The sequence below is a fragment of the Chaetura pelagica genome, unplaced genomic scaffold, assembly GCF_000747805.2.
Source record: "Chaetura pelagica isolate M959 unplaced genomic scaffold, ChaPel_1.0 scaffold269, whole genome shotgun sequence".
In the NCBI taxonomy this organism is placed as follows: Eukaryota; Metazoa; Chordata; class Aves; order Apodiformes; family Apodidae; genus Chaetura; species Chaetura pelagica.
Genome location: NW_009954705.1, coordinates 1,250,915 through 1,269,938, shown reverse-complemented (window position 1 = coordinate 1,269,938; position 19,024 = coordinate 1,250,915). Strand labels below are relative to the sequence as shown.

Genomic DNA, 19,024 nt, shown 5'->3' with positions numbered 1-19,024 from the left:
GAGAGGCTAGGGAAGTTATCAGAAGTGGCCTTAACATTTTAAGTCACAAATATCTTCCAGTACTGTCCTATATGGTAAGGATTTTTCCCAAATTTCTACTGCAGTTTCCCTCCAGATGTGCCATCCTATCTCCTGCTCTGCTTCTCACAGTTTAGGAATGGATCCTCTTGCCTTACAACCATCCCATCATAACTGTATCAACAAAAAACTCCCCCAGTTAAAGGGCTTTCACGGATCCTTTATGCTGTGTTGAGAGACCAGAGTAGCATAAAGGGACCAGCATTGCTTATCCACAGTATTTGATGCATTCTAGATGAAGTTAATACTGTATCTCATGCTATATTACTGAATCTCAAGTTTTAATATTAATGGACTAAGTTTATTTAAAATATCCATAAACGTTCAAATATTAGCTTAGTGAATACATTGTTTTCATCCAAAACAGGGGCAAAATAACCATGAGTTAAATCAACAGAATTAACTTTGAAGTGGAATATTATGTCAAGCAAAGTTAACCCAAACAGATTTTTAAAAGCTAACCCAAGTACAGTGTACCTTGTTAAGACATGAGATAATGTGACTGAGGTCAATCCAAGGAGTACCCGCTTCTGTCACCTGATGGAAAAGGTGATCTCGAAAGAGCTTTAGTAAATACCTGTCTCCAGTTTCTGACCACGTTGGGTCTTTCTGAAACCTGGTGTTAAACAAAGGCTCATGTTAAAGATCAGAAAGTTAAGAAAAATCAAAACCCACAGATATACACAGCTTCAATCTAAACTGGGTATATCTACTCTACACAGTTTGCTACAGTTAAAGCAAGCTACAGATTTCCTCCAAAACTACAGTCACACAAAAGAGTCTGCTAAGAGAAACCATGCTAAAAAAAATGAAGTATCTTTGGCACACTTAACTGAAAGCCTTCTCCTTTATTAAAATTTTAGTTTAAGTTGCTTATCTTATTTTTATCAAGGCTTCTTAAACACTCCTTTCTTTGGGGCATTTATGGGGAAATGTTTAGCTTAAATTTACAACAGAAGAAAGCTTGCATTGCAAACTGGATTTTGCATGCTCTACACCATGAAAACAAGTATTTCTTACTCTGGCCTCTCATTGATTGTTCCCAATTTTGCTAGAAGCCTAAACAACCTTCCATTTTGCACCTCCTAGAAAACAGGAAAGAGGATATTAAAGTTTATGAAACAAATTAAGACACTTATTTGCAAAAGATACATTATTGATTACACTGGCAATATTAATTACAGTAGATTTTTTAATCTAAGAAGAGGATATTTTTTCACAAAAATATTAGTGCATTATATTGTGTATTGGTAGGCCAATAATCATTTTAACACCTCATATTCAAATTATAATGTACAGATTTACCAGTTAAAGACACCTTGCTTCCCCAGCTGAAACTAGATCAGGCAATTTCTTTGTGGAAACATAAGTCTAGTCTCTTGGCAACCTATACTTACAGGTATGCTAAAATATAGTAAGTTAAACAAGAAGAGAGTTTATATATATATATATATATATATATATACACACACACACAGTTAGAAAGACCTGTACAAGTATAGAGTACATCACCTTATTTCAGGCAAAGACGAGAAGGAACATAATTTACCAGATTTGTTTTTCAGAAATGCTTTGTAGGCCATTAAGTAAATATTTAGCAATAATATCAGACTAACATTCAAATTACTATATATTCCAAATATAACTCTGAAACAAGTTTTTCCAAAAAAGTTAGAATTCAAGTCAGAGCAGCATATTCCAAGTCCATCAACAACAGAGATGAAGCAATGAGAACATGCTCACACAAAAGACAGAAGATTAGAATTACAGATGCTTAGAATACATGCAATTGAAAAATCAACTTCATCTCACTTAGGATACAGTAAAAAGAGTTACATCCTATCTTAAGATTAAACTACAGTGTAATAATATAAGTAAAACCTGCTCAAAGCTGGCATGAAAAAGATTCTCTCCTGATATTATTCATATCCTCCAATGGCCCAGCTCTCCAACATTATCCATGCTAAGCTGCATCTCATGATCATATTGATTTCAAATGAATTCAGTCTGGAGTAGATTACTGTGCACAGCTGGGTAAATAGAGTAGAACAAGGTAATAACAGCTTGACCTCAGACAACCTATGGGTTGGTCAAGAATTCTATTACCAGTCTAGAAAACACAGAGCACAATAGCTTGTGTCACAACTGTAGCTACACTTCAAAACTAACAGGGAAGACTTACCTGTTCCAGCTAGCAGAGGTCTACATAACCTCCAAATAATTTTTTTGTATGTGGCCAAAACCACAAAAGCCTCATCTGTGTGAATACCACTGCCTTTCAGAGTCTCAGTGAGCAGTAACACTGGCACTAAATCTCCAGGTGGCCTCTCTGCAGGCTTGGTAGACTGTAAGATGGGGAGCTCTACAGAGAGGATTAGAAGACTTGAAAAACTGAGGCTTTGAATACTGTGACATATAGATGATAGGAATATTAAGATAAGGAAGGAAAGGGATAGCATAAGGGAGTCATGGCTGTGTGAACAGTGAGCATTACAAGAGTAACAAAATATTGATGGTTTCAAGAAAAAGCTACATACAACCTACTTCCAGCATCAGAAGCCCCTAAGCTACAGATTACTGCAGGCTTAGAGGATACAAGGAAAAATACCATACATGCTAGTCTTATCCTAATACGCTCCCCAGAGCATCTGCTTTGTGGCAATAATGACAAGAGGGTATCAAGCCAGACTTAAGGCGCGCTGTAGCTCTGATGGTACAAAGGATGTGGTAGTACAAACAAGTTACAGTATGATCGCTAATTAACAACTTATTTATCACTGCCAGGTTAACAACTGTTACCAAAGTAGGGGCTACACAACAGCTTGGATTTGTAGTGGCTCTGCTCACCAGCCAGCGATAAGCAACTGCTGCAAACCACCTGACTGAAGATGCAGACTGCTAAATATTGATTACAGGGCAATCTTCATCTTTATTATGGGAAAAGGTCCACCTGCTCAAACTTGTGCAGGCATATTGGGCACTTTAACAAGAAATTATCTTAAGCATCTTCAGAGCATGAGTAGGGGTTGACTGATAGAATGGGCAACAGCCATCTCTGCATCCAAAGAAGATACTACCTTGCTCTTCTACAGCTCTTTGCTTCTCAGTGTTGCTAGAAAATCTTGTGGTCAGTAGTTTCTGATGAGCAGACAATTAAATACACACTAACATGGAACAAAGTACATATTTCCTTAGTAACTAGTGCTTGATACCTCGACTGAACTTGATAGACTAACCACACCCCCACGGCAATGGGTGCACACTTCAGAGAAGCTGAGGACGACAGCCTTTAACTCCAGCATTCATTTGAAAAGGAAAACATATAAGTAAAGGGACGCTGTAATCCAAATCTATCCAAGAATTTAAAAGCAACGTTTCTTGCTCTGTAATCTCGAGCATCAACTACACAATATAGTGTGTGTGACATGCATGGCCTTACTCAGAATGCTGCTTTTTAACCATTCTATGTAGAACGTCTATTCCCCAAGAGTGCTGGTTAGACAGGAAGATATTACTTCAGTTAAAGCCCAGGTAAGAACTTCAAACTAGTGGTTCTTGGAGTTTTTTGACTTTCAATACCTTGAGCTCAGACTGCTCAAGTTTGAAGGCAGATTACTTAGATTGCTAAACAAACAAAAAAGCCCAGTATAAAACCTCTTAAAGTACAGCTGTAGAAATACTGACTATACATCTTCCTGTAGGAAGTACTAAACGCTTTACCTTTGCAAGGTCTTCCTCTATTACATCATTTCGCATCTGAGCAGCATCCAACTGAGTATAGAATCGTGCACCAATCATAGGCATGATATCATTTACACTGCGAAGCCTGTTTTGGTCAGTCAGCAAATACCTGCCAAAATATCCCCATTCCCAAAAAAGATTACTTTAACATGTGCATCTACCAGAGAGATCATCCTAGTATGATTTTAGAATTATTTGACCCTGGTGTCTCTTTTCGTACACGAAGTTGACAATTGCAGCATTTCTTTAAAACAGTACTAAGAGAGAAAATGTGTGTGTTAAGTTACATGTACCCACTCAATCCATGATGCATACAAGACTGGAGTGTACTTTCATGGAACTGCATAGTTCACCCACTCAACAGTAAGAACATACTCAAAAAGAGACAGATTCAGATTGCCATGCAATTGTTTTTCAAATGAGGGAGGGAATAGATTTCTACTTTTTCCTCCTAGGTTGCAAGAGGAGAAAGGCTGACTATACTAAAGAACAACACAAAACCATATGCAGCCAAGCAAAACTAGCACTTAGCCCTTTGGTCAAAAAGGCAACATGCCTATTTCTCAACACCTTCTGAACTGTAAGATAAGACTAGCATATTGCTATGGTAAATACTAGGCAAATACACCCAGGATTGAAAACAATTTAAAATGCTGATTCTGTTCAAGCTCCTAATTCTTATTATGAGCTTTAACAGCACTTAATAAAGAAAGGACATTTTATTGGATACACCATGAAAATACATATTATACAAACAAATCTTGAATTATGTTTAATGATGCATTGACTGTGCAGACAACTCAATTACAGTATTTACGTCAGTAAACTTTTACTTGCATATAAAAATTTAATGTGACTAATTTTTATGTTTCAAAAAGTAGTAATTTTCTTTTAAAAGATTAAGCAAACTTACAAAATCAGATTCTTCAGATCAGAGGAATAGTTGATTGTCACCAGTTCCATTGCTTTCTGCAAATTCTCTCTCTGAATTCCTGATAAAGAATTGCAAGCCAAAGCCAACACAACTTTCCCCAGGGAGATCAGATCTGCTTGCTAACAGGGAAAACAAAACAGATACAATTCTTAGTATACATTAGCATTACCTATGGTACTAAATGGTGCTGAAAGACAGACAGTTCTTCAATAACCTTAGAAGAATTTGAGCAACTAAAATAATTGTTATCCAAATCACAGCTCAATATGACTATTCAAGTTGCAGTAGTCAAAATACACAGGAGAAAATCTGTCCTAATACCTAGCAATTTTTAAGTAATATATTTATCTTGGAATGCTTAAAATCTACCTATGTTTAGGCTTAAGGAAATTAGAAGAGATAACTCTTGCGTAATGACCAGAAGGTTCTCCTAACGACCTACCTGCTCACTCCTGATGAGTCAAGGAGATGGTGCCAAATAGGGCAAGTCTTCTCGATAGGAGATGCAGAAATACCTATCAAGGACTATTTGTTAGAACAGTATCAGCATTTGCGGAACTCGTAACTTCTCACACTGGCATCCATGCCAGGTTCCAGCAAATGATGCTTCTGTTTTAACAAAGAGCTCAAAGATTTTCACCTTTGATAGCCAGTGTGAAAAGATATAAACTGCCTGAAATAAGACAGGAACAGGCCTATATGGCTCATAAATTGAGCAGCGTCACATTTTATGAAGAAATCCTAGGCTTTACTAAAAGGCTTTCCTTAAAAGTAGAACTGCTCTTAAAAGAGGAACACTGCATGCAGGCTGCTTTTGCCACAACAAAAAATTCTGCCCATTTTAATAGACAGCCACCAGAAAATACTTTGAAAAGCTACAACAGATTTTAAAGTTCATGCCTGAAAACAGGAACCTAATGACATTCATAGCAAAAGCTTCCTGATTCTTTCCATGGGAAGCTTTCAGCTGCACATAACTTGGGCAAACATGAAACACTTGCAGCTTTCTGTGCTGGTTGCCTGCCTCAAAATGAATTTAAGAGTCAGTTAGAAATACAAATTTAGTATTTTTCTGACCAAGATATTTTTGCAAAAGTAAAAAAGTGAACACTACTAACTACCAAGAACCTCAGCTCCACAGTCTGGGATAAGGCTATACTGTTTAGCAGAGAACACAGCCATACAAGGAATACACCTTCTGTTCTTCCTGTAAGAAAGGCTGAACATTTTTGTAGCACAGCAACATTAAAATTTCCATTTAGGGTTTGGCAGCTTTAGAAAACTGCTGCGATCGTGAACACATCACAGCCCCTCCATGCAGAGCATAACCATGTTTGCTGCTTCTGGGTGCAGTAGCTGGTCAGAGCTTTCCTTGCAGTCACATCTCCCAGATGTTGAGGGACAGAGTAAAGAAAACATTTCCAAGTCTCTCAACATCCCCACTGTTTCCATACCAAGTATGCACATATCAAGCAGCACAATTTAAACATGGATACGCAAACATGGCACATGTTAAAAAGCCTGGTTGTCTTGTAGCTAAGACAGAAATGGGATGTGGAAAATGAGACAGAAATAAGGACAAATGATGGAGAAGGACATGGAACTGGCATTTACTAGATTTAATTTCTGAAGGAACCAGGAGTTCCTGAGTATCAATCAGCATTCCCTTACACCTTGGTAAACAGAAATTAACCAGAGCAACAAATCATGTTTGGATCCCAAGTGGGAATCCACTTGCTTCCACTACCAAGTAGTCCATTTGAGCCACAGAGGACACCACTATAGTACTGAAAAGCAATTAAATTGATGAGACTCTTAACTGAAGATTTTTGTAATTCTACAAGACTATTCCGATTTTGAGCAAGCTGAACTGATCTCTGGAGCTGTCTCATTTACTGAGAGCTGAATCCCTGAAAGAAAATGTCATTATGATGCCCAATGCTTGAAGTTTTACAAGTGCACAAAGGCAGTAATTTTCCTGTGTGATACAGAAATCCTAGAATATCTCAAGTTGGAAGGGACCCATCAAGATCAGAATTTATGGAAGCCAGGTACCTATTTTAGAAGGGACAAAACTATCATCCACTGACCAGCTCTGTCCATGCAAGACAGAATATACAACATCCCAGAAAGTGTATTACACTATCCGTTCTGTAAGGAAGCAACCCACATATGGCTATTAAGCCCTAACAACCCCTCTGAAAACATCAACAGATTCAGCTCTTCCTGCTTTTAGGCAGAGAACGTTTAAAGGAGGCACATAAGAACTACCAGACCTCCTTTGAGAAGGAACACCAAAATAAAATGCTGTCTTCCTCTCGCAGCCTTGCCATTTAACTAGCAATTCAATTCATAACTGTAACCTGTACCAACCTGTCTTTTTACCTCCTGAAAGCTTTGCTAGCCAAGATTTTATCACCATCACTAGTTCATTGATAGATATATTAAATAGCTTTAGACTAAGAACCAGCCCCTAGGAGATAAATTCAGAAACAGCCCTCTTCATTAATGTCTCCCTGCTATAAAATCAATTTTAATATGTCAGTGAACAATTTAAAAGTTAATTGAATAGGCACCTTTTTTCCCTTCTGCATATTTTTTTTTTAACATTAAAAAGGTATGTACTGTTATGCCAAATGCCCTGGAGATATCTCACCATTTTATACAGTTGGGTTTATCAGCCAGACATGTAAGCTAGTCAAATAAATCTTATTTTTTAAAAGACATGTTTTCCTTAAATTCTTTGAAACTGACATTACTTTGTTTATCCTGTTTCACTGCTTTGCTTGGATCAATACCAGCTCACCCAGTCTACAATTCTGTGGATTTGCTTATCCTTTTAAGTTCTTAAATTGTACTTAGAAGTCCCTTCAAGTTCCTCCAAGTTTTATTCTTTATTTTTTTGAAGTCAATGTTAATACTTCAGCAGCTAGTTTTTTTAAATTTGGGGAGGTGTATATGAAAGTTATTTTGGTTTGCTAAATTAAAAATATTTACTTGGAGCAAAGGTAACCTTATAGCCCTCATTAAGTCAATAAAACTTGTGTTTTCTCTCCATTTTGTATGGAAAGGACTCACCTTTTATTTCAAATAAAGAAATATTTATTAAAGCTTTCTACTGTTTCCTACATTACCATTTTTAGGTTTCCCACCTGTATCTTGTAATTGACTGGTACAGAACTTAAGGATTGGGGTGTGGGAAGTGATGTGCTAGCATTTATACAGGTTTAACACCTTGTTTTTAATGCAAGTGGCCATTCATGTTTCATTTATTTCTTTTTAGTTTCCCTTATCATTGCCTTTATTTGACTCATATAAATTAATGTGTTTAACACAGATTGTAAGGAACAATTGCATTCCTTTTACATAGCCCCTCACTGTTCTGGCCAAATGCTTTCCTATCTATATTAACAACGGGAAATAGTCAGAGTGACAGATACTAGCAAAAATACCTTCCTCCACTGAAGACAGCAACAAGGAAATGCATATTAGCTGGGCAGTAAACCAAGAGATAACCTACATTTTTAAGTCACAGGACTCCCAGAGGAATTCAGGAACTGTGTCATGGATCGAGAGGAAAAAGGACAAGCAGCAGCTGTTATTTTGTATTTTTATCTGGCTAGGGCAAACAGAGGTAGAGGATGATAAATGACTCCTGAATTTCAAGGAATTAACTTAGTTCAGAATCTCTGAAAGAATAAAATGGATAGTGACAGCCTAGCTTTTCTAGAGGAAGTGACAAAAAAAAGCAAAACAATTTTTGCTACTCCCATTTAGACCTTCCAAATGACATGCTTAAAAATGCCATGATATCTGAACAACCTGGATATTAGTAATGTAAAAAACATGCAAAAACATCCCCCCTAAACAAAACCAGGCACTATCACGCAAGTTATTTGCCAAGAGCTGGCCTACTATGGTCGTAAATGTTCTTGACAGATCCATGTGCCTGCAAGTATTTTTCGATTTGTACCTCCAAGTAAATTAAAAGTATTGCTTTAAAATTACTTGAACACCATAATCTCTCAGGGGGATCTCTTTCCCAGCTGCAATTAAAAAAAAAATAAAAATGAAGGATCTAGATTTTAAACAAAAATTAATTACATTTTTAGGAACGGAATCCCTAACTTGCATGTTTTCCTATCTTCTCTCAGCTGTTTTCCAGTAAATTATTACCAAAAGCTCACTGATATGTAGCTGGGCAGAGGGGGAAATCTTTGATGTACTCAAAATACAATGAAAACGGCTTTGATGTACTCAAGTATCATTAAAAAAAAGTTGCCATGTTCTAGGACATGGTCTCCAATAAGCTAGTTTCTGTCTGGCCAAAGCTCAAAAATTTCATTTATTACTGGAAGACTACGAATGATCAGTTTTCTCAGAGTGAATTAAACTCAGTTCATGAAAATAAATTAAATCCAAGTCCCTGCTACAGTTTTCACTCCCAGGATGGACAGGGTACATGGCAACTACTGAAGCTATGTACTTTATCCTGAGGCGTAGTTAGGAAAAGAAGGCACTCCTGTACTGGGTGATGCTCCAAATATCTACGGAACAGGATTTTTTAAGTATAAAGTGATTCTTCTTAATGCAGGAATTATTTAGAGTCCACACTTCAGAGGACACCAGGAGAGCATCAAAAAACTAGGAGCCTAAAACAAAAGATACAGTAGAACCTTTCAGGAGTGAGAAAAAGTCTTAAGTGCAGTTATTTAGAATATATCTTACTCATCTGTGGACAGGTATTCAACAGTTAGTTATTTCTATTAACATTTTTTTAAAAACAGATCAAAAGCTATTATTGAACCATTACTTGTTGATCTTTAACACTAAATTTAAGTTTTTTCTTTTCCTTCCTTTAGAAATTCATATTTCCAGCAATTTCTAACTTGTGTGTTAAATACTAATAGTTCATCCTGTTGATGGATTTGTTGAAACTTTAGAAGCAAAAGATAGCACAATGAACATTCACATTTATAAATTACAAGCAAATTAGAATAATGTATGGCTATTTCCAGCAATTTCTAACTTGTGTGTTAAATACTAATAGTTCATCCTGTTGATGGATTTGTTGAAACTTTAGAAGCAAAAGATAGCACAATGAACATTCACATTTATAAATTACAAGCAAATTAGAATAATGTATGGCAGAACCAAGATTAAATTAGTAATAAAAAAAGTTATTTAGAGATAGATATACTGGACTACAGCTTAATTAGAGTACTCGTCTTCCAGAAGGAATCACACTAGTGCCTGTGCCAAGTCACCAGCCTAACCATGGTGCTGTTGTCTTACCTGAAACTGAGCCATTAGTGCCAGTGGATTGTTTTGACTGTTGTCAAATGTTAAAACATCAAAGATTCCAACACAATTAACTCGTAACCTTTAGGAGTAAGAAAAAATAGTGTCATTACATTTGGTTGGTTAATCGATTTCTCCTCTATCATTCATTGAATGCTTTGATATTACCAAAAAAATCACTTAGCAAATGAATGTAAAGCAGAAAATACTAATTTTAATGTTTGATAAAATGCAACAGACTATCTTCAGTTAACAAATCAATCAACACATTTCTAAATTGTCAGTACAGACCTGATCAGTATTTTGAGAATAATGCAGAAGTCTTCCTGAAATGTGTTTAAATATAACTTTCTAGTTGCACTCTGCTGTCACTGTAACAGGTGCAGTGTCAGCAGCGACCATGAACAGAGATGACAGTGAGAATGATCACTTTTCATTACCTTGTTTTGCCTGTTACTAGAATCTTGGTTGGATCCATGACTCGGCACGCCAGTCCTGCTGTATGAATGGTCCGTAAGGCAGAGCTGAGCTGCACAATATATGCCCATATCAAAGACTCTGGAAGTAATCCAGCATGCTGCCGTGGTAGAGGTCCATCATGCTGACCTAGAAACAAAACGTTGTAAGCATCAAAAAAAGGCTACCACATAAAACTCAATTTAGTACATTTTGAATTATAGAATTGATTCACATAGTCATTTAATTCAACTCTTAACAGTCCTCAAAAAACTTATCTGTTATGGTCTTAATTGGTTGGGTTTGGTTTGTTTGGATTGTTGGGTTTTTTTGGAAGGATGCCACATTTTTAAATGCTGAGAATTCATTAGGTATTATTTTCACTGTCACGTTTTAAAATTTAGGATGAATAATCACTGCAAAGAGAGAACTCATTACAAATCACTGAAGATGGGTGGTACAGCAAAATGCATAAGCACTTCAGAAGTGAAATTGCCAGCAATGTGAAACAATGAGCCTGTACCAGCTGCAACAGATCCCATTTTACCTCCTTTATTGTATGAGGGCTTACAAATTAAACTTTTCCTATCACCTGATAAAACAACATAAGCTAGTTTAAAATTACATGAACGAATCAGACAAGGTTTGGTGGCTAAACATCACTGAACAAAGCTTCATGTATGTTGTGCTGTGACCCAGCTCACTGACAAGCCACCACTGCATGACCCCTGCCCAGTGGGCCGTACAAAACCAATTCATTGCTCCCCTACTAAATGGATTTTTAGTCCTCCTTTCATAAGTAAAGCTAATTCTTTGCAAATACACATCAAAATTCTACATTGCAAACTGCTTCTGAGTAATACTGAGCCAGAGATTAAAAAGGAAAGATACAGATAACTGATGCTATTTCTCCTAAGATACATGTAATACAAAGAAGTTGCTATCTTTGCATGGCACAAAGCTGAAGAGATGTAAATATATCCAGAGTTTTGTAACATCTCAATGTTACAAAATATAAGAAGCATTTCTTGAGGATACTTCAGTATTGATTTTGCTAAATTTTGAGACAAGTAATATCTTTGGTATTCAGTAAAATCATTCAGTAAAAGCATCCAGCTCCGTCATAAACTTATTGCACTCCCTCCTTCAACCATTAGTTTCCTGGATTTTGCTTCAGTTCGTGGGTTTTTTTAATCCCACTCTCCCTAGAGGACCACATTAACATCTATGCACTTGGTCAAAATAAGCATGCGTGTGTGTGTACACACAAACACATCCGAGAGAGCAAAAGTGAAAAAGATTACACCAAAACTTTTAATTAGAAATTTTACTGATTTGGGAGTGATGGGCTGGGAATGTTTCTAGATTTCATCTTTCAGGGTTTTTTTGCTTTTGAAATTTAGTTACTTTTTCAGGTTTAATGTACTTTGGTTTAGATTACAAAGACTAGGCCACTGACTCCTTTAAATAGCAGTAAGCCTGGCATGTCTACTGAAAGCTGAATATAATGAGATGTTCTTTGTTTTTTCTGGCCTTCTGATGAATCATTATGCAAATCACTTCCCACAAACCAGCACACCAACAAGTGTCACATAGCAAACCTTTCTCCTCATGATTCTCTCTTCTTCAGCACGACAAAAATTACAATACACAAGATATCATCTGTATATCCTCTTCTATTAGTTTATAGTTATCTGTCTAAACCCCCTTTGTTAGCTGAGGCTTTCTCTAGTTCCTACTTGCTGATATAATATACTTTATATTTGGTAAACAGCAACATGTGTAACATATGCTTAATAGGAATGTGTACGGACACTGTAAGTGTCAGTACGAAATAAGTATTTCCAGAATAAAAATGTTGCTATAATATCCCAAAAAGAGAGAAAAGCCAAAACTTGTGGAATATTTTTCTGCGTGCAACTTAAAAACCAACAAGATTTGCCATTTAATTTCCAGATAAAGCAAAGTAACCAAGAGCAGCTAGGGATAGGGTTAGGAAAGACAAATCCCTGGTAGAATTAAATCTTGCCAGGGACATTAAGAACAGTAAGAAAAGGACAACCAAGGAGAGTGTAGGCCCTCTCCTGAAGGAAAGGGGCAAGGAAGCAACACAGGATATTGAGAAGGCTGAGGTCCTCAATGACTTCTTTGCTTCAGTCTTCTCTGGCAGGTGCTCCAGTCTCAACACAAAGGCCACAGCAGGTGAAAGCAGGGACTGGGAGAATTAATTACCCCACACTGTAGGAGCAGAGCAGGTTCACGGCCATCTAAGGAAACTGAAAGTGCATAAATCTACGGGACCTGATGGGATTCACCCACAGGTCCTGAGAGAGCTGGCAGATGAAATTGCTAAGCATCTGTCTATCATATTTGAAAGGTTATGGCAGTCTAGTGAGGGTCCTGCTGATTGGAAAAAAGGAAACATAGCCCCTATTTTTAAAAAGGGGAGAAAAGAAGACCTAGGGACCTACTTGTCAGTCTCACCTCTGTGCCTGGCAAGATCATGGAGCAGATCCCCTTGGAAAGTCTGCTAAGGCACATGGAAAATGAAGAGGTGATTGGTGACAGCCAACATGGCTTCACTAAGGGCAAGTCATGAGCAATCTGGTGGCCTTCTACAACAAGGCTACAGAGATGGTGGATGGTGGCAGAGCAACTGATGTCATCTACATGGATCTGTGCAAGGTGTTTGACACTGTCCCACGTGACATCCTGGTCTCCAAACTGACAAGGCATGGATTTGACAGGTGGAGCACTCAGTAGATAAGAGATTGGCTGGATGGCCCCACCCTGAGAGCTGTGGTCAATGGCTCAATGTCCAAATGGAGGCAGGTAATGAGTGGTGTCCCTCAGGGGTCAGTACTGGGACCAGTGCTGTTCAACATCTTTGTTGGAGACATGGACAGTGGGATTGAGTGTATCCTCAGCAAATCTGCTGATGATACCAAGCTGTGTGGTGTGGTTGACACCCAAGAGGGAAGGGAGGCCATCCAGAGGGACCTTGACAGGCTGGAGAGGTGAGTCAGTGCCAACCTGATGAAGTTCAACCAGGCCAAGTGCAGGGCCCTGTACCTGGGTTGGCACAACCCCAGGCACAAATACAGGCTGGGGGAAGAATGGCTGGAGAGCAGTCCTGAGGAGAAGGACTTGGGGGTGGTAGTTGATGAGAAGCTCGACATGAGCCACCAGTGTGTGCTGGAGCCCAGAGAGCAACTGCATCAAAAGAAGTGTGGCCAGCAGGGCCTGGAGGTGATTCTGCCCCTCTACTCTGCTCTGGTCAGATCCCAGCTGGAATACTATGCACAGTTCTGGGGCCCCCAGCACAGGAAAGACCTGTTGGGGAGGGTCCAGAGAAGGACCACCGAGATGATCAAAGCCCTGGAGCATCTCTGCTATGAAGACAGGCTGAGAGAGTTTGGGCTGTTCAGCCTAGAGAAGAGAAGGCTCCAGGGAGACCTTATAGCATCTTCCAGTACCTGAAGGGGCTACAGGAAAGCTGGGGAGGGGCTTTTCATCAGAGAAGGTAGTGATAGGACAAGAGGAAATGGTTTTAAACAGAGAGGGGAGATTTAGGTTAGATATTAGGAAGAAATTCTTCACTATAAGCGTGGTGAGGAACTGGAATGGGTTGCCCATGGAAGTTGTTGATGCCCTATCCCTGGAGGTTTTTAAGACCAGGTTGAATGAGGTTTTGTGCAACCTGGTCTAGTGGTTCCCTGCTCATGGCAGGGGGGTTGGAACTTGATGATCTTTAAGGTCACTTCCAACCTTAACGATCCTATGAATATTCAGCTGAAAAGCTGAAAGATCAGAGTTCAACACAACTCCTTCCTCTCAAACAGAAAAACTCAAGTGAGCAACAGCATCATTTTACTACTGGAAAGACTGGCTTGAGGCTACAACTGAATCTAGGCTGCTGCTTTCAGCAATTGGCTGCAGCCTGTGTTCCCACACACTAAAGGTACAAGCTAAGACAGCAGAAGAATCAGCTTTGAAATGTCCTTTTACGTATCTGTCTGTTCAAAACAAGATAAAAGCAGTTCAGTTTGCTGCAATGCTGACTATAAAATATGCCCTGTGATGGCCCATCAAGCCTGCCACATATGGCACTTGAGCAAGGTCCCAAGGAGATGAAACCCAAAAGCTCATTCTTTAGGCAAAACACAAACAGCTTTGGAAAACTTTTCAAAAAGAACTGAACAGAGGAGGAAAATAGTAGCAAGAATATACAACAATGTTACAAAAGCAATCAGAATTACTTTATGCCAAGAAGTGATACTTCAGAGGCTTCACGTTTGATTTGAAAAAGGCTTCCCAGCACAGACTGAATCCAAAGCTACAACATGCAAAATTTCAGATTATGTTCCTCTCACATATTGCAGAGGGCAGACTCTCCCATTACTTTGATTGTTGAGATGCAAAACATCAATACTAATGGAGAAGATGAAAAATTACAGAACAGCCATTCCAAAAACACAGGTTATCCATTACTTTCCCTTGCTGGGTTAAAATAAATAAATAATGCTGACACTGAGTTTATTTTTAAATTCTGTGGCATGATATTCTCCACCAAACAAGAAGTGTCTCCCTTCCACTGATGTGTGTATATTTCTTTTGTTTCTTAAAAAAATCATTGAAATGAAATTCAGTTCCCCAGAGCAAGAATAAAATCAGGCATAGTACCAGTGTGGGAAGGAAGAGCTGGGACAGCCAGCTGTAGAACCTGTTTTACATCATCAGGAACACTGTCAAAAAAGCATGCTAACAGCAGTTCTCAACAGTCATGAAAAAAACTCAGAAACCAAATAGAAGATGTAGCTACACACTAAATTTAACCCCTCAAGCCTGTAAATGAGTCTTTTGCATTGAGAACTGTGAATTGTTCAGTGTTTGCTTAGCGTTCCTGAGCTGAAGTACCACAAGTAAGATAAATGCAAAATCCTTCACTTCTCCCCTTTCTCCAGAGAAACCTGGGCTTCACAGTTTTCAACATGCAGAAGCATTATGAACTGCCAGTGCAGCACTATGTTTTTGAAAAAAATATAGAGATAGTGAAAACTTGAATTTACTTTGAAAAAGACGCAGCTTTTGGCAAAGGTGTTTTAGGATTCACATTTTGTCCTTGACATCACGTTGACTTTCAATATTCATATATCCTTCCTCCTCATCACAGTCTAAGTACACAACTAGCTCCTTTTTCAATGGGAGAGGTATTTTATAAAAAACATTCAGCAACTAGGGATATAAAATGTATAGCAGCAATGAAATACATTTTGTGCACTTCATACTACTAGTAATGTCCCCAAAGGAAAATAAGGTCCAGAAAACTTGGCTGTCTTCATTAGAAAGTATTTTGTTGCTGAAAATCAGAATCTGTTTTTGAAAACTACTATTAATACCATGTACACCAATGTATAATTACACTGCATGTTTTTAATAAACAGCCCAAGGAATATATCAAAGGCATGCTTATCTCTGCCAACTACAACAAATCATCTGGACAAAGAAAAGAACCTTACTGGCAGCAGAGGACAGTTATTGATAATTTGCCAGGATTTTCTAGCCATTAGTTTAAAAGACATACATTCCAAATGTGGTTTGCCATTTAATTATTGGACTGTTAAGAATCACATTTCTGTACTTTTCGGTTAACTTGCTAGTTTAAGGAGAACATCACTTCTGCAGAGATAAATGAACTAATGTACTATAATCTGAAGTTGAGAAGTATCAGGATGGCGGAAGGAAACAAAAGTTCTAGAATGATAGATTGAATGTTCAGACATTTTGAGAGAAATAAAGTATATTGAGGAAATGTGAGGAATTAGAATCAAACAAAAAGGAACTTTTCAAGTCAATGTACTCCAAGAAATAATTAAGTCAGGCTCCTGATTTTAAAACTTGTGAAACCTCAGTAAAACACAACAGGACAACCTCAGATATTGCACTCTATCGTCTGAAGAAAAAGGGTGTTTCATTGCATAAAGAAAACAAGCAATAAATTCTATAGAATTCAAAAGTAACAAAGACATCAGTTTGCAGTATAAAAATAAAAGCTACTATTCAGTTTCCCACACCAAATCTCTTTCAAAGTAGTTCTGTTACAGTGTCTGTAAACAGCACAGCAAGAAAAAAAAAAAAAAGACTGACCACACTGACATGCAAGACAGCTTTGTAAACCAGAATCCTCCTATTTTAAGTGTCAAAGTCTCATGTAGCCAACTGGAGTGTTCAACATAAATAAGGTTGCATACCTGAAATCAGATTCTCTGAGTTCACTGATCAGGTTCACAGTGTTGTGCCTCCTAAAACCTTTAAAAGCAACTGCACTAATCTGGGCCTCATGCTGTAGAGTACCCAACTTCCATCCATTCCCCTGCTTCTCTTGGGAGTCTCCTCTAGGCAGGCAGACGGCCAAGAAACTCTGTGAGGGGACGGAGAAAGGATCCGTGAAGGCAGGCAATTCTGAGAAATCAAGTTATAGGTATGCAATCTTATTTCTCTCTCAAATTGCTCCTTCTACTGAGGACCAGACTAGAAAGCGGCAGTTAAGAAAAAAAGGCAAAAACAAAGATTTGCAGAAAGATTTGGCAAAACTGGGGAATTGCAGGTGATTTTTTTCTAATTTATCTAAGACTGGAAGAGTAGGTAATGAAAAGTGCCACAGGCAGGAGAGAGTTCTCTTCCTTACATATCCCTGTAAATTCTGCCCCAACAGTTCATTTTAATTAAACAATATTTTGTTTTGCCTAAACAAAAATCTGTCTTATTTCCAGTTTCCAACACCATCTCTGCCTATAAAAGGAAGTGTTGTAGGTAAAAAATGGATAGTCCACTACCCAGTTTCCAAGACACACACACAAATCAGAACTGCTGCTTGCAATAGCTACCTGAGCATATGAACATCAACAAATGTTTACTGGCCTCTGATCACTTGCAGCTTAGAGAGCTCCTGAGCTAGAGACAGTGTTTTTGTAGTTAACAGTCCTCAAGTATTTCTTTTCCATGAGAAATCTCACTTTCTCCTTGAACCCAGGCAAATGGCCACAATAATTGGTGACAAAGTTCCATGGTTTAATTATCTTTACACAGGTTTTGAATTTGCTACCTGTCTAGTTACCTTTGTCAGTCCCTAGTTTGAGGCTGGAAGGAGCCAGCTATTGTTGCTTACTTATTTCCTTTTATCCCTGATGATTTCAAACACCTATATTCCAGTAATTTTTATCCCATTATATTCCTATCCAGCTTTAAGAGCATGAAAAGTACTACTCCACTCTTCTGGTCTTCATACAGCTGTTCCATGCTTTTGATCATCCCTGTCACCTCTTCTCAACTTCTATGCCAGTCTTCTACACCCTTCAAAATGTAGGAGGACCACAACTACAAATAGGACTCTGTGATGCATTCACATCTTGAATACAACATTTTTAATTTAATTGTTTGCTCTTTCCTTAATTATCTGCAACAATCCATTTCCTATTTACTGCCATTCAGCAAGAGGACAGTATTTTCCTTATCTACCTAACTATAGCCCCAGGTCTATTATTGAGTGGTAGCATTCATAACCAAGGCCATCATTTTATATTTAGTTACATTTTTCCCTCAATCACACCAGTTTACATCATATCACCTGCTAGATTACTGCCTAGAGTCCCAGTCTTGTAAGATCCTTCTGCAATCCATCACAATTGGCCTTTGTTTTTAAGAATCCAAATAATTTGGTATCATCAGCAAACTTTGACAGACTGTTACTTGTTTTCAGAGCAAGTAAGTGAATGTGTTAAGAAATATGACTCCTAGCACATATTCTTGTGAGACTCCATCAGTGATCTCTCACTGTGAAAATCAACTGTTCACCCTTACTGTTTCTTGCCTGCTAACCATTTTCTTATCTGAGACGAGGATTTTCACTTTTACCTCATTGTCACTTAGTTTCTTTGAGAGATTCTGATGGACTTAATTGAAAACCCAAGATCTTACCTACTGTATCTTCCTCCAAAAAAACTTGAATATATTCATGAGACATGACTGCCCTTCATAGGAGCAGAACTTAATTCTTTTCCAGTATGTCTCCAATAATTTTACTGTAACTTACTATTTTATCTAGAACAGATATCATTATTCTATAATATTCTAGAGAGGTATAAAAACATAACAAGGATTGATTTATATGGAAATTTAAAACCATGGGTGGGAGACACTCAGAAGTCTAGTCCTGTATATCACAGTCATTAACCTTGCAGTAGGTGTTCCAAGTTTATCCTATCAAATCAGTTTCAAATCAGGCTCACTGAACTTCTAATTGCATTCTTTGACTTGCCATGGGATATGGTAAGTGAAACTAGGGTTTCCTCTGAGATATCACCATCAAAACCAATGGTGGAACCCAAGTTCTAACCTCACTTATTCTGGCCAGCTCAGTGCTAAGCCAGTGGGAATCATTCTGTATATAGGGGATCTATAATAAGCCTCTGAATCAATTATTCTCTGATCTACCAGATAGCCAAGTAAAGTTTT

General features: G+C 38.0%; 1 protein-coding gene across 3 annotated transcripts in view; it reads right to left on the bottom strand.

The window, feature by feature from the left end:
• PAN3 (PAN3 poly(A) specific ribonuclease subunit) overlaps positions 1-19,024 on the bottom strand; it is a 67,828-nt gene that overhangs the window by 5,408 nt on the left and 43,396 nt on the right. For all 3 annotated transcript variants that reach the window (XM_010005637.1, XM_010005639.1, XM_010005638.1), the window contains 6 exons: positions 10,495-10,660; positions 10,049-10,136; positions 4,733-4,872; positions 3,799-3,928; positions 1,099-1,163; positions 556-694 (listed from right to left, as the gene is read on the bottom strand). In XM_010005637.1, coding sequence (XP_010003939.1) covers positions 556-694; positions 1,099-1,163; positions 3,799-3,928; positions 4,733-4,872; positions 10,049-10,136; positions 10,495-10,660 — 728 coding nt within the window. The remainder of the gene's footprint in view (positions 1-555; positions 695-1,098; positions 1,164-3,798; positions 3,929-4,732; positions 4,873-10,048; positions 10,137-10,494; positions 10,661-19,024) is intronic.